The sequence below is a fragment of the Poecilia reticulata genome, chromosome 23 (assembly GCF_904066995.2).
Source record: "Poecilia reticulata chromosome 23, P_reticulata-male-v2, whole genome shotgun sequence".
In the NCBI taxonomy this organism is placed as follows: Eukaryota; Metazoa; Chordata; class Actinopteri; order Cyprinodontiformes; family Poeciliidae; genus Poecilia; species Poecilia reticulata.
This window is the reverse complement of record NC_088852.1, coordinates 5,410,854-5,423,868: the sequence shown is the minus strand read 5'-3', so window position 1 is coordinate 5,423,868 and position 13,015 is coordinate 5,410,854. Positions and strand designations below refer to the sequence as shown.

The window sequence follows — 13,015 nt, the reverse complement described above, 5'->3', positions numbered from 1 at the left end:
TCCTCTACAAACTAAAGAATTATGGCCAGAAATGTGTCTTTAATGGATTCATAACTGGTGTTCAGGTCCAAACCTGTTCTACTAAAAATACAGAATTTATGGACAAGATGGACAGATAAATGAATGAACGAATGAATGAACGGATGGACAGATCGCTGGTTAAATGATGGATGGATAGTTGGTTGGATGGATAAACGGATGGATGATGGATGGATGTTTAAGGTTAACGTTTTTGTTATGAATTTTCTCTATTTGCTTATAAAATTGTTTGGTTGATTTACTTTAAAACAGTAAAAATAAATAAATCAAATCAGGTCACAGAATGAAAAATAATTTGGGAAAAACTTCCAGTTAGATGAAAACAAATAAAACACTTTAAAGAATCTAAATTTGTTCAAATTTAATTTCCAGCACATTTCTGAACAAATCTAAAGTTTGGACACTTTAACTGAGACAGAATAAAGTTTATTCAAATAATCGTTTACATTTTTCACCTGAACATAGATCTCTCAATAAGTGCAGGTGAAAAATACGAGCATCCACACTTAATGAGACAGAACCTATTTTTATCACTATGTGTGTAACATTTATGTAACCCTGATGTTTCTGCTTGAAAACATCTGTTAAATTCACCTGGTGAACTGTTTTTTCCCCTCCAAACAAAACCCATAAATAGAAAAATGACGCACGGCTCCCCAAAAAGCCGGACTCACGTGTTGCGCCTGCGCAATTTACCTCCATCAATCCGCTCGGAGCGCTTATTTAACCCCGACCCGCAGCGGCAGCGGGGATGAAGGCGCACCGCCCGCTCGCTCCGGTGACCGACGAAGCTGCAGCACAGCGCGGACACATGAAGACCGACGGCGCGGCGCAGGCGCTCGGCGGCAGGAAGCAGAGCCTGATCGAGGATGCGCGCCGGGAGCGCATCGGCAGCGGCTCCGCGGGGCCCTCAGCGGGGCCCTCACGGTCCGGGGACGGGGCCGTGTTCGAGGAGAAGGACGGCAGGGTCACCGTGAGCGTCCTGTTCGCCCTCAGCAGCGAGAAAAACTCCGGATTCTTTCAAACTGGGAAAATATTCGAGGTGAAATTAAGTTCTATGTTATTTTATGACTTCCTGGTATAAATTTGATTTCTTAAAACCTTTTTATAAGGTGAAAATCCAGCTTAAAGTAAAGAAATTTCCAAAATAAATATTTTACTGAATTATTAATCACATTGCTTTATTTTTTACTGAATTATTACATTATTTTTTATCCATTTGTATCATTACATTATTATTATTATTTGTGTTTTTATCTGTGGTTTGCACTTTGGTGCAGTTAATATCTGCTTCTAAAGTGTTTATAAATAAACTGACATTTGTTTTTAACGTGTTATTAGTTAGTATAAAAGGTTCATTTATGAGAGCAAATTTAAGTTAAATTTAATCCAGTTCAAGTTCATTAATAACTGAAAACAAATATTTTATTTTATAATGAGGCCGCATCAAAACTAAAAGGATTTGACAGAAAAATTAAATGTAATGAATATTAATATTTCGCATTTATCTAAAATATTCACTAATTGATCGTTTCATCCACATAATTGAAACTTGATTCTGATTTATTTATGATGTATTTATTAATTTTATTCTCACTGAATCAATGTACTAGATTATTTGTATTGCCACCAAAATTGCTTTTAATAACAAATTCATTGCTATATTGCCAGGAAGAACTCAAAAATAATTTACTTAAATTTTTCTTACAGTCGTCTAATGTGCTTTTCAAGCAAAACTTTAATTTGACTATTTTTGTGATTTAAGTTCAATTTAATTCAACTTTTAAACCATGAAATAAAGTTGGTGGCCTTAGGATCGCATCTCTGCTTTTTGCGGATGATGTGGTCCTGTTGGCTTCATCGGATCGTGATCTGCAGCTCTCACTGGAGCGGTTCGCAGCCGAGTGTGAAGCGGCCGGGATGAGGCTCAGTGCCTCCAAATCCGAGGCCGTGGTCTTGAGCTGGAAAAGGGTAGAGTGCCTTCTCCGGGTCAGGGGGGTCGTCCTGCCTCAAGTAGAGGAGTTTAAGTATCTGGGGATCTTGTTCACGAATGGGAGAAGAAGGGAGCGGGAGATCGACAGGTGGATTGGGGCAGCGTCTGTCGTGAAGCGGGCGCTGTACCGGTCCGTCGTGGTGAAGACAGAACTGAGTCAAAAAGCGAAGCTCTCGATTTACCGGTCGATCTACGTTCCCACCCTCATCTATGGTCATGAGCTTTGGGTCATGACCGAAAGAACGAGATCCCGGGTACAAGCGGCCGAAATGGGTTTCCTCCGCAGGGTGGCTGGGCTCTCCCTTAGAGATAGGGTGAGAAGCTCGGTCATCTGGGAGGGACTCAGAGTAGAGCCGCTGCTCCTCCACGTCGAGAGGAGCCAGTTGAGGTGGCTCGGGCATCTGGTCAGGATGCCTCCTGGACGCCTCTCTGGTGAGGTGTTCCGGACACGTCCCACCAGGAGGAGGCCTCGGGGAAGACCCAGGACACGTTGGAGAGACCATGTCTCTCAGCTGGCCTGGGAACGCCTTGGGGTTCCTGGAGGAGCTGGAAGAAGTGGCTGAGGAGAGAAGTCTGGGCCTCCCTTCTGAAGCTGCTGCCCCCGAGACCCGAACCCGGATGAAGCGGCAGAAAATGGATTAATGGATGGAAATAAAGTTATTTTGTGTACTTTGTAAATTAAATTTTAGCTTAAGAAGGACTGCTTTATATTTTCTGTAACTGCAAAAAGTTATGCAAATTCAAAATTAAAATAACTTCTAAAAAATAGAGTAGAATATCTGAAGAGTTTGCTTTTTAAATGTATTTAATTATGCAAACATTTTATTTGTTTATACTCACTGAATTGTCACCAAAATCAATTAATTCAGAGTCCCGTTATGAAGATTTGTATGAAAAGAGATCCTGAAGATGTTAAATAGGTAAAAAATTCAATGTGTAAAGTTAAAATCATCTAACAAATTTAGGAAGCCTGCAGATATCTGCAATAAAATAGCCAGAATCAAGCACTTGAACTTAGAAAAATATTTAAAAAATATCCAATTTCCTGTTTTAGCTGTACAAATCCCACAGTGTTGAATGGAAAAGCGAACATTGTGTGTATATTTCTGGTCATTCAGACGTTTGAAGCCAAACTTCTCCACGTGGAGAGCCGGCCCAGGAGGAAGTCCAAGTTCGGCGGACTTCCTGACCTGGAGTTCTTCATGAGCTGTGAGGTCCACCGCTCGGACCTGGACGTGTTCATCAACTCACTGAAACGGGTCGCCGACGATGTTCGCACCGTGCCAGAGGAGAAAGGTAGGACCCCACAGGCGGGATTTAATATTTAGACTCTTTATGAACCGATTTCTGTTTCCGGTCTTTGCAGCTCCCTGGTTTCCTCGACAGATTAAAGACCTGGACAGGTGCAACCTGCTGATAACGAAATTTGATCCAGACTTGCACTGCGACCATCCTGTGAGTGTTTATGTAAACAACTCTTAGGTTGCGTTCACAATGCAAGACGTGAACCAATTCCGATTGAGTTTCATGAAAGTCCGAACAACACAAGTCGGATTCCCCCCCCCTCCCGAATGCGATCCAGGCCATTTGGATATCCGATAAATATCCGATCCTTTCAAATGTGATCAGAATCTGATCGGCCAGTTCGCGTTAATCCGACCCTAACGTCATTGATACTCGCAAGCGGGAAGAAAAACAACAACCATGACGGACCATAATGAGGATTAAGTTGTTAACGTGCTGGTTCTGGTCCGACAACAACTTCAACATTATAAGATACGCTCCACGGTTGGGAGCATAAACATAATATAAGAGTAGACGCCTCACGGACCAGGGCGGCCATCTTGGAGCGGTCCACCACTCCACTCAGCCTTATGTGTTTAGCAGGCACAATGACTTATCAGCGCATTTAATCGATCATAACGCGCTTTTTTGCTACTGGAAACCATATTTAAACATCTATCAAAGCTACATTTATAAATAATTGTATAATTTATGTATGTTTTTAAATATGCTTAGTGGCTATAGCAATATAAATGGAATATTCTGATATTGATGTATGATGAGCACATTACAAAGCACACAGCCGTTCATAATTTATTTAATAAATTATTTAGTAATATCAATACATATTTATATAACTATACAAACACAAATAAATAATGATTAATACTGAATAACATATATTGGATACATGTTGTATACATACATATATATGTATATAGATATGTTTTTCAGCCGACGAGCTCTAGCTTAAGTGATTCAGCAGCTGACATTGAGTCCAAAATCCGATCCGAGAATCATCCGTGCAGCAGTGAATCCGTCTCTCTTTAAAGATATCTCCCTCTTCTTCACATCGTGTCTTTAGGAAACCTTCAAAACAAAAACGGCAGATTTGGGATGTATCTTACTTTTGACAGAGTGAAAGAATTAAATAATAGTCTTTACCACCTGTGTAAACTTTGCTGATGAATGCTATAACAAGTAATATACGTTTTATAATATATGTTACATTGTTTCATTTCTAATGTAGTTTATTGTGTCAGATAATCTAAGTCGATGTTGGTGAATAATAATTTTTTTTAGATTTACGGAATCTCAGTTAGCCTTCAAAGCGGGCCTGAACCCCGAATTACACCAAGCACTAAGCTAATATTAGCTGGTATCTCGCCGGTGGACATAAATACAGTGAAGTAATATTCTAATCACAAAATATACACAATAATATGTCCATCTTACTTGTCAAATGTTGTTTGTGGAGCCCTCACATATCAATAGTCCATCGATCCGAACAACAATATCCTGCAGTGCTGAGGCATCTTCTGTTGTTATGGTTGAGCAAAATAGGAGGGTCGACCGCTCCAAGATGGCCGCCGTATTTCCTGTGCCGGAGCAGCCAATGCGGGGTCTACTTTTACATTATGTCTATGGTTGGGAGCCATGCTTATTTCTTCGGCAAACATTGAGCACTTCTTCTTTGTGGCGGTTGGCAAAACTCTGAGCACGATTTCTATGTGTGACGTTATTGCGCACTCTACTGCGCATGCGGGACACTTTCAGGTCGTCATACAAGTCGCACATATTTGGAAATGCCTAAAAAAAATCGGTATTGGGTCACTTCAGTGTGCAGTGTGAATGTAGCCTTAGTTTCCTTCCAGTTGGTCCTTAATAAACTGGTGTTGGTGAACAACTTGAAGGTCCATCAAATACATACATTTTGTACAGACATGTTTGCACAAAGATTAAATCTAGAGGTAAATTGATCTAATTTCCTTCTTTTCTGCAGGGATATAATGACTCAGAGTACAGAAAAAGACGAGCTGCCATCTCTGAACTCGCATTTAGATACAAACAGTGAGTAAAAATCTCTTAAAGTCTCATATTGGTTATAAATTTAAAAAGCTCTCTCCTAAAACTGTGTCTCTGCTGCAGAGGCGACCCGCTGCCCACGGTGGAGTACACAACAGAAGAAATATCCACATGGTGAGCTACAAACGCCGTGCGATAAACGATCTGAAATGTGACAGAAGAGGTGACGTTCCATCTGGTGCTTACAGGAGGAAGGTTTACCAGCAGCTGAGGAGCGTTTATCCCAGCCTGGCCTGCAGGCAGTTCCTGGACAGCCTGCAGCAGCTGGAGGACGAGTGCGGATACGGAGAGGATCGCATCCCTCAGCTCCGAGACGTGTCCGCCTTCCTGAAAGGTCAGAAAAAAATTAACAATTTCTCTGGAAAACAAGGAAAAACATCTGGATTTGGTGCTTTCCATCAGTCAATGTCAAATTTTTATATATAGCACTTTTAAAAGCAGGTTTGAGGCGGCACCAAAGTGATGTATAAAAACGATAAAACAATAGAATGACGTATGAACAGAGAAAGAAAAAAATAAGTTTTAAAAAGCGACTTAAAATAAATTTTAAATATTTCATCATAACAGTCTGATAAAATTAGGCAGATATGAACAACTAATATTTATTCTTATCTTGTTGCCGATTGTGTCTGGTCACATTTACCGTCATATTTTTTGCAAAATCCCTTGCAAATATTTCTAAATTAGCAACTTTTTGCAAAAAATTACAAAAAAAGTGAAATTCTGGAGGGAACGATTGAGGTGACAAACTGGTGAATATGATTATTTTTAAGAGCCTATCAAATGCAGAGACAGTTTTAACAGTTATCAATACTTTCTGTAACAGCCGGCCCTTTAAGAACATTTTGTGACCTTAATGTGGCCCAAAATGAAAACAGGTTTTATAAGGTTTCACTTAAAGGCAGTGGAAAATCAAATGAATAGTAGAAATGCAATAATTTTTTCATATTCCAAAATAATCCAGACCTAGACAAAACTTTCCAGGACATTTTTTCAGGCTTCTTTCATGCCAATTGTCTTAAAATACACCAGTCCCAAGCACCTAAATACAGAAAACATCAACTTTTAAAAATGTGTGACTTTTGTCTACTTTCCCTCTGTATGTTTAGAGAAAACTGGTTTCCAGCTGCGTCCGGTCGCCGGCTTGCTCTCAGCCAGGGACTTTTTAGCCAGTTTGGCCTTCAGGGTCTTCCAGTGCACCCAGTACATCCGACACCCGTCTTCCCCCATGCACTCCCCTGAACCGTGAGTTCGTTTTCCAGCATCAGGCTGATGAAAGCATCTGTTCAGCTCACTAACTCGGATCAATCTGCCCTGACAGGGACTGCTGCCACGAGCTGCTTGGACACATCCCCATGCTGGGAGATCGGGAATTCGCACAGTTTTCCCAGGTAAATATTCCCATATCAGTCCAACTGTCTCACCTCACCTGTATCACCTCTAATAGTTTTTTTTTTAACGTATTTTGTTTGTTTCCAGGAGATTGGACTCGCCTCGCTTGGAGCTTCAGATGAGGAGATTGAGAAACTTTCAACGGTAGGAAAAATATGAGCCTCTGCTGCCATCTAGTGGCAAAACGCAGCAACTGCATCTCTGCACGTAAAACAATATTTTTGATTTGTAGATAGGAATAAAGGAGTACATTTCAAAGAAAAAAACCCTCAAAAATTTAGAGATTAATTTAAGAAATTTCCAAGAAAAAACACGGGCATTTCTGAGTTTGAAAAATAAAAAATTTCCAAGAGAAAAATTACATTTGAGGAAATTTTTAAAGAACATTTCTGAGATTTTTGACAGAAATTTTCAACTTTACAAGATTAGACATTTTTTAGAGTATTTTCTGTGAAATTTACTCTTTTTTCTCTTCTTTTCTACAATGGCCTTAACACGCCATCGTACTTCTCCTCTCCAGTTATACTGGTTCACTGTGGAGTTTGGCCTCTGCAAGCAGAACGGTGAAGTAAAAGCTTACGGAGCTGGACTCCTCTCCTCGTATGGAGAGCTTGTTGTGAGTTTCATTTTTTTATTCTTCACACACAAACTAGCGTTTGTTTGTTGTGCTGATGGTCCTTTCCCCTCCTCAGTACGCCTTGTCAAACGAACCCGAATACAAGCCGTTCAACCCAGAGGAGACGGCGGTGCAGCCGTACCAGGACCAAACCTATCAGTCGGTTTACTTTGTATCTGAAAGCTTTGAGGACGCAAAGGTGAAGCTGAGGTACGTATGGGGGGATCTTTATGAGAAAAGTTTATAGAGTAGCAAATAGATGTGGAGATAATTAGACTATCTGCTAATTAAATCCCTGTCCACCTGTTGTCACAGGGATTAATCAGCCAAGAAAATTAAGAATCTCATGAATTCCACCAGTCTGTCCTCTATTGAGATTGAGAAGTAGTAGTCCTGTTTCCTGTTGGCCATGTAGGGAAAATAGCAAAGGTCAAACTAAACAGACCAAGAAAAATGCTGTGGGGAAACTTTTCTTAAGAAAGGCGAGGGAAGTTGGATATAACGAAACACTGAGATTAGGTTCTTTCCAGGAGTATAATAACAAGAAATCCAATTAAGAATCTTTGGCAAGACTTGGAAATTGATGTCCAAGGTCACTTCCTGTTCAACTGGACTAAAATTGGGCTAATTTGGAAAAAGGAATGGTCTCCAGAAAAAAATGTGTTAAATTAAGTCACTAATTTGTACAAATTTTGTAAACAATGTCTAATTTATCTCAGACTTCTATGGCAATTTGCTTCCTATGCAATTCTGCTCGGTTCTAATCTTATCTAGTCTAGCAACATCCACAACATCTCCTACATAGGAGTTTGGTCCAGAATCATGTTGCCACCAGTGCAGATTGCACAGGACTGGTAATAAATGGGTACATGTACATTTAGATGAACACTGAAGACTTGGTGACAAGAAAGATGGCAAATGGTAGATTGGATTTTATTGAGAAGTCCAAGGGGGGACAGGAGGAAACTGGTGCAAAGTGAAGATTTCCTGTCACATGTATGAGTTCCTTCTCATCCCAGAAAGAGGGGTTCCTTCCAGTTCTGAGACAATTGCTTCCATGAATGAAAAAAAACGTCAAACACCATTCAAGAACAATTTATTGGTGACAAATCGGCCTAAAATTTGAGTGTTAAGTTGATGCAAAAAGACACTACATATTTGTAACTAGCGAAAACTTTGGCCACAATTGATGGAGACTATCATTTCTACCAGTGAGGAAAGGAATAAGTGGTGCATAGCATTTGTTTCTAAGCAGGCATAATATGGGCCAATCTTTGATCAGTGAAGCTATCTAAGGCTTCTGGACCTAAATGTGCGTTGGATGAATAAATGACCCCTCTTCTCTAAATCATTGACGCATTTAATATATTGTAGCCATTTACTGAGTAACGAGATGTAATGGATATGAATGCGTTTCTTTCTGACAGGAAATACTCTGCTAACATCAAGCGTCCCTTTGCAGTCCGCTACGACCCTTTCACCTGCAGCGTGGAGGTTCTGGACCAGCCAAGCAAAGTCCAGAACGCTTTGAGCCAGGTCCGAGAGGACCTGAAGACCCTCCACAGTGCTCTGGAGAAGCTCAACTCATCCTAAGATCAAAACTGGATCATCAGCAGAGACCAGAAACTTGAAGAAAAGCCAACTGATTCTGTAAACATCTCCAATCGTAGAAAATCTTGACTAGACTTCTTGTGTGTCTGAAAGGTAAAGATTATGTAAAAAGAGAAATAAATGTTTATTTTCATGAAATGTGTCCTCAAAAGTTCGGTTTTTACATTCAAAAGAGGCAGGAAAAGTTGCTGACGCAAGAAGAGTTGAAAGAAAAGGAGGCTGGTAGACCATTTTCTAGCTTCTAATTCCAAACCAACTGTTTTCATTTGAGAAATTCTTGGAAGCCATTTGTCTTTGTGTGTTATTAAGCAAAGGGAAGGAGCTAATTATGAATGATTCGAGTATCGTGTTGCCTTTCTGCTGGACGGGGCTAAAGCCAACAGTGAGGCCCAGAACATTATCGGTACCAGGTCACAGAGACCTTGCAGTGAAACCGCAGCACGGTCTGCAGGGCTGCGCTGCTGACAGATGCTCTTCTCGCTTCGTTTCTCCCTCTGCGTGCGACTGGAGAGTTTGTTTTTTTTCCTTCTTTCTGAAAGAAGACCAACATTTGATCTCAGGCGACAGTGCGTATCGCACCAGCTCACTCCAGGCCTGTCCCTCAAGAAGATGGATCATCTTCATCTGCTGGATTCATGAAGAAACAGCATCATCAAGACGTCAGCCGCAGCGATTTGGGAAGCGTTTTTTTTTCCCATAATTGGACTCCACGGTAAATCAAACCTCCCTGGGAAAGCCTGTGTTTGCAGAAGAGGAAAAGATCTCACACTTTATACTTTAGTGAATCTCGTTCTACAATCATTCTCTCCCCAAAACCCACAAATCCTCCACAGAAGTTGTGTTTTCAGGATGCGAATCCACAAAGCGCTAAACAAAAGCAGGTTGCTGCAGCAACTGGACAACCACAAGGAGGGATTCAGTTCAGTTCATGTGCCTTTCATGCGTCATCCAAGAAAAAGCGTCTCCTGTTCTGATGTCAGGCCAGGCCCATCTTAAAGCTGGCAAGGTTATCGCCGCTGGGCTGCAGACAAGGTCATCAAGTTCATTTTATCCTCAGGACTGAAGGGAATTATCCATCCATCCATCTTCTTGCACCCTTACAAAGACAGTGGGGCAAAAGACTGATCAAGTACATCTTGTTTGTAAGGGTAAAATCTCTAAATGTCAGAATTTAGGATTGCAACACTTCATCTGGATGAACAAGACTTCTGCAGCAATCTCCTGCAAGCAGAAGAGATAGAGATGTTTGGTCAAAATGCAGAGTAACATGCTTGGAGAAAACCAAACATCCTGCATAAGCAATTTTTTGGCATTGCATTGGTCTGAATGCAAATGCAATTGAAAAGACCAATGGTGCACCGATGGCAATTTTCTGAATGATCATCAATATACATAAAGCCTGACCTAATACAGATTGTTTTGTCTGAAAGATCACTCAGTGGCAACAGTGGAGTGACTTTTGGTCCAAACGTGATGTGGTGGGCGGGTCAGTAAAAATGGTGTTGAGTGGTTGAATCGTGGGATGTACATGAGTTTTAGATTGATTTAGATACCTGATGCTGTGAAGGCAACAACTTCCATCAAGTGTTTGTGAAAACTAGAATTTAATCGCACTTTTCCTACCTGAACTGGTTTAATTCAACCACAATGAAGGTTTTTTATACCCTGAACGGCCTCTGTTGAAGGTCATACCATAGAATCTCAATTGAATTTCAGTCCAGACTTTGATTTAGCCACTCCAAACCTTTCATTCTGGTGTACTGTATGACTGTTTGTGGGTAATGGTTTTCACTATGGTTCACTGGAGTCCTAAAGGCTTTGAAACAATGAATGTAAAAATTTTTTTTTTGAATTTTATTAGATCAGGGCATGATGAGTTATTTTTTGAGATCTTTAACCCTATTTTTGTTGGTTCAATTTTAATTTCTTGATCTTACAAGTTAATTAAATGGCAGGTGATCACATTTTCACATAGGTCTAGGTTGGTGTAAAAGGCGACACAGCGTTTTGTGTTTCAAAAATATCACAATTTTACATTTAATCATGCCTTAAAAAGCCCAACCTCTTCCCTGGACTGTTTATGAATAATGCATCTTTAGTTTATGCAGTTTAGCTGATCAAACTCCACACAAAAAGCAGCGTCAGCTAACTATTTTTCCCATTGATTTCCTTCATTTGATCAAGATCAAAATGAATCGTTTCATCCTGGGAAAGGTCTGCAAACAAACCAGCTTCAAAGAGCCGTAATCTCCATCTTCTCACATCACGCTCCTCATTATTTCTGCTTGCTCTCTTTGTGTTGAGTCAGGGATTAAAGTTATCTGAGGGGAAGATTAGAGGAAAGCCGGTTTTGAGGAAGTCTGATCTCACTTTTATCCCATTTCACAGTTTGTTATTAGTGTGCACACCAAGGCGAAGGATCGAATTGCTCGTGAGGCATGAAAACTTTCTTTCAGAGCAAAAAGGTAAGCATCCGAGGACGTGCTTACAGGAAAGACCAGAAGATGGTCAAAAAGAGGCGTTGTACTGACTGTCAGGCAACAGATGGCGTCCATGAGTCATGAGATTCAAGAGAAAACATTGAACTCATTCAAACAAAGTAGCAGTGGCACGTTTTGCTTCAGCGGACAGCGGTGAACGGCCCAGTCCAAGAAACATACAAGGCTGGTGAGGAGGTTTGAAGGAACGGTGCTTCTTGCTGCCTCTTCTCACTTCGATCTGTCATTTAGACGAACGGCTGCACAATACATCCCAGTGTGTTTCAGTACAATGAGCAGCTCTGTTAGCGCTGATCCTGCAACATGTGTGGAAACAGGTGACTGCCTGTCAAAGAAATGAGAACATTCCCGGCTCTGCAGCTCCAACATGACATTTCAGGTTTAACACGGGGTTGGAGAGGGAATGACAGGCCTGACTCAGGTACTTAAAAATGTTGAAAAAGTTCGGTTTGAGCTTGCAAACAGAAATGAGTAGTTGCATGTACTGTAACCAAAGTTATTACATGTTCAGCTTAAAGAGCAACAAATAAAAATCCATGCAAATCATGCGTGATGTCAACGACCGACTAATATCGAAAAACAGATGTAACGCACCGTCATCCTACAACTTCCTGTCGTCTTCTTCGTCTTTTCCGCCGGTAGTAACATCCGGTTGTTGATGCAACTCAAAGTGTTTCCATTGCAGTTCTGCAAAATATGCTAATTTGATACAGCCGAAAAAATAACATTCTACTGCAAAAACTTTTCCTTAATTAACATGTTTCCATTAAGCAAATTTTGTTTTGTAATTCTAATGTTATATGAAATTTGACCCCTAGAAGGAAGAACAATCATCAACTTAGTTTAAGGTAAAGTAATTTAAGGGTACATTACTTTACCTCGTCTTGCAACATCGCCAACTGCTGGAGATCCAAAGGTTGGGCTTTTCCTTCTCAGTCTCACACAGTACCAAAACGATACAAGACTTCACCAGGACCGCCATTTTTAAACATCGACAAGGCTCCTTAATATTACCACACGCAGACAAAATGGTGTCATTTCCTTGTATTTTTTTATATTCATAGAAATTGAGGTTGCTTCTACTTGTGCTTCAGAACAGAAATTATTAAAACCGTAAGATTTCACTTCGTGAAGAAAATGGGAGTCAATCATTGCTTCAAATGGCTGTAAACACACAAAACATTTTAAATATATTACTGTTAAAGTTAACAGAAAATATGAGCAGAAGATTTTACCTACACTGATCAGACTGAAGTTTCCAGTATTTTAAATAAAATATAAAAGTTCTCCATAGATCTATGGTAATCCAGAAAGACTAATAGAAAATAGAAAGGAAGGACATAAGGAATAACAGACAACTTTTTGACAATTAGAGAATAAAACCTGGAAATACAAATGTTTTCATACAATCTCATTAGTTTTTCCATACTTTTCCAGGCCTGGAGAATAGTAAAATAAGATTTTAGGCTTGTCCAGACTTGGCAAGAACTCTGTGAA

General features: G+C 40.3%; 1 protein-coding gene across 1 annotated transcript; it reads left to right on the top strand.

Annotated features, from left to right (window-relative positions):
• Window positions 1–558: 558 nt before the first annotated feature.
• th2 (tyrosine hydroxylase 2) lies at window positions 559–9,162 on the top strand. Its single transcript, XM_008400912.3, has 12 exons — window positions 559–1,081; window positions 3,151–3,328; window positions 3,399–3,487; window positions 5,319–5,386; window positions 5,465–5,515; window positions 5,590–5,735; window positions 6,511–6,646; window positions 6,723–6,792; window positions 6,881–6,937; window positions 7,314–7,409; window positions 7,486–7,619; window positions 8,837–9,162. Exons 1-12 carry the CDS (start codon window positions 791–793, stop codon window positions 9,000–9,002), a joined length of 1,482 nt encoding a protein of 493 aa, XP_008399134.2. The 5' UTR covers window positions 559–790; the 3' UTR covers window positions 9,003–9,162.
• The last annotated feature ends 3,853 nt before the right edge of the window (window positions 9,163–13,015 follow it).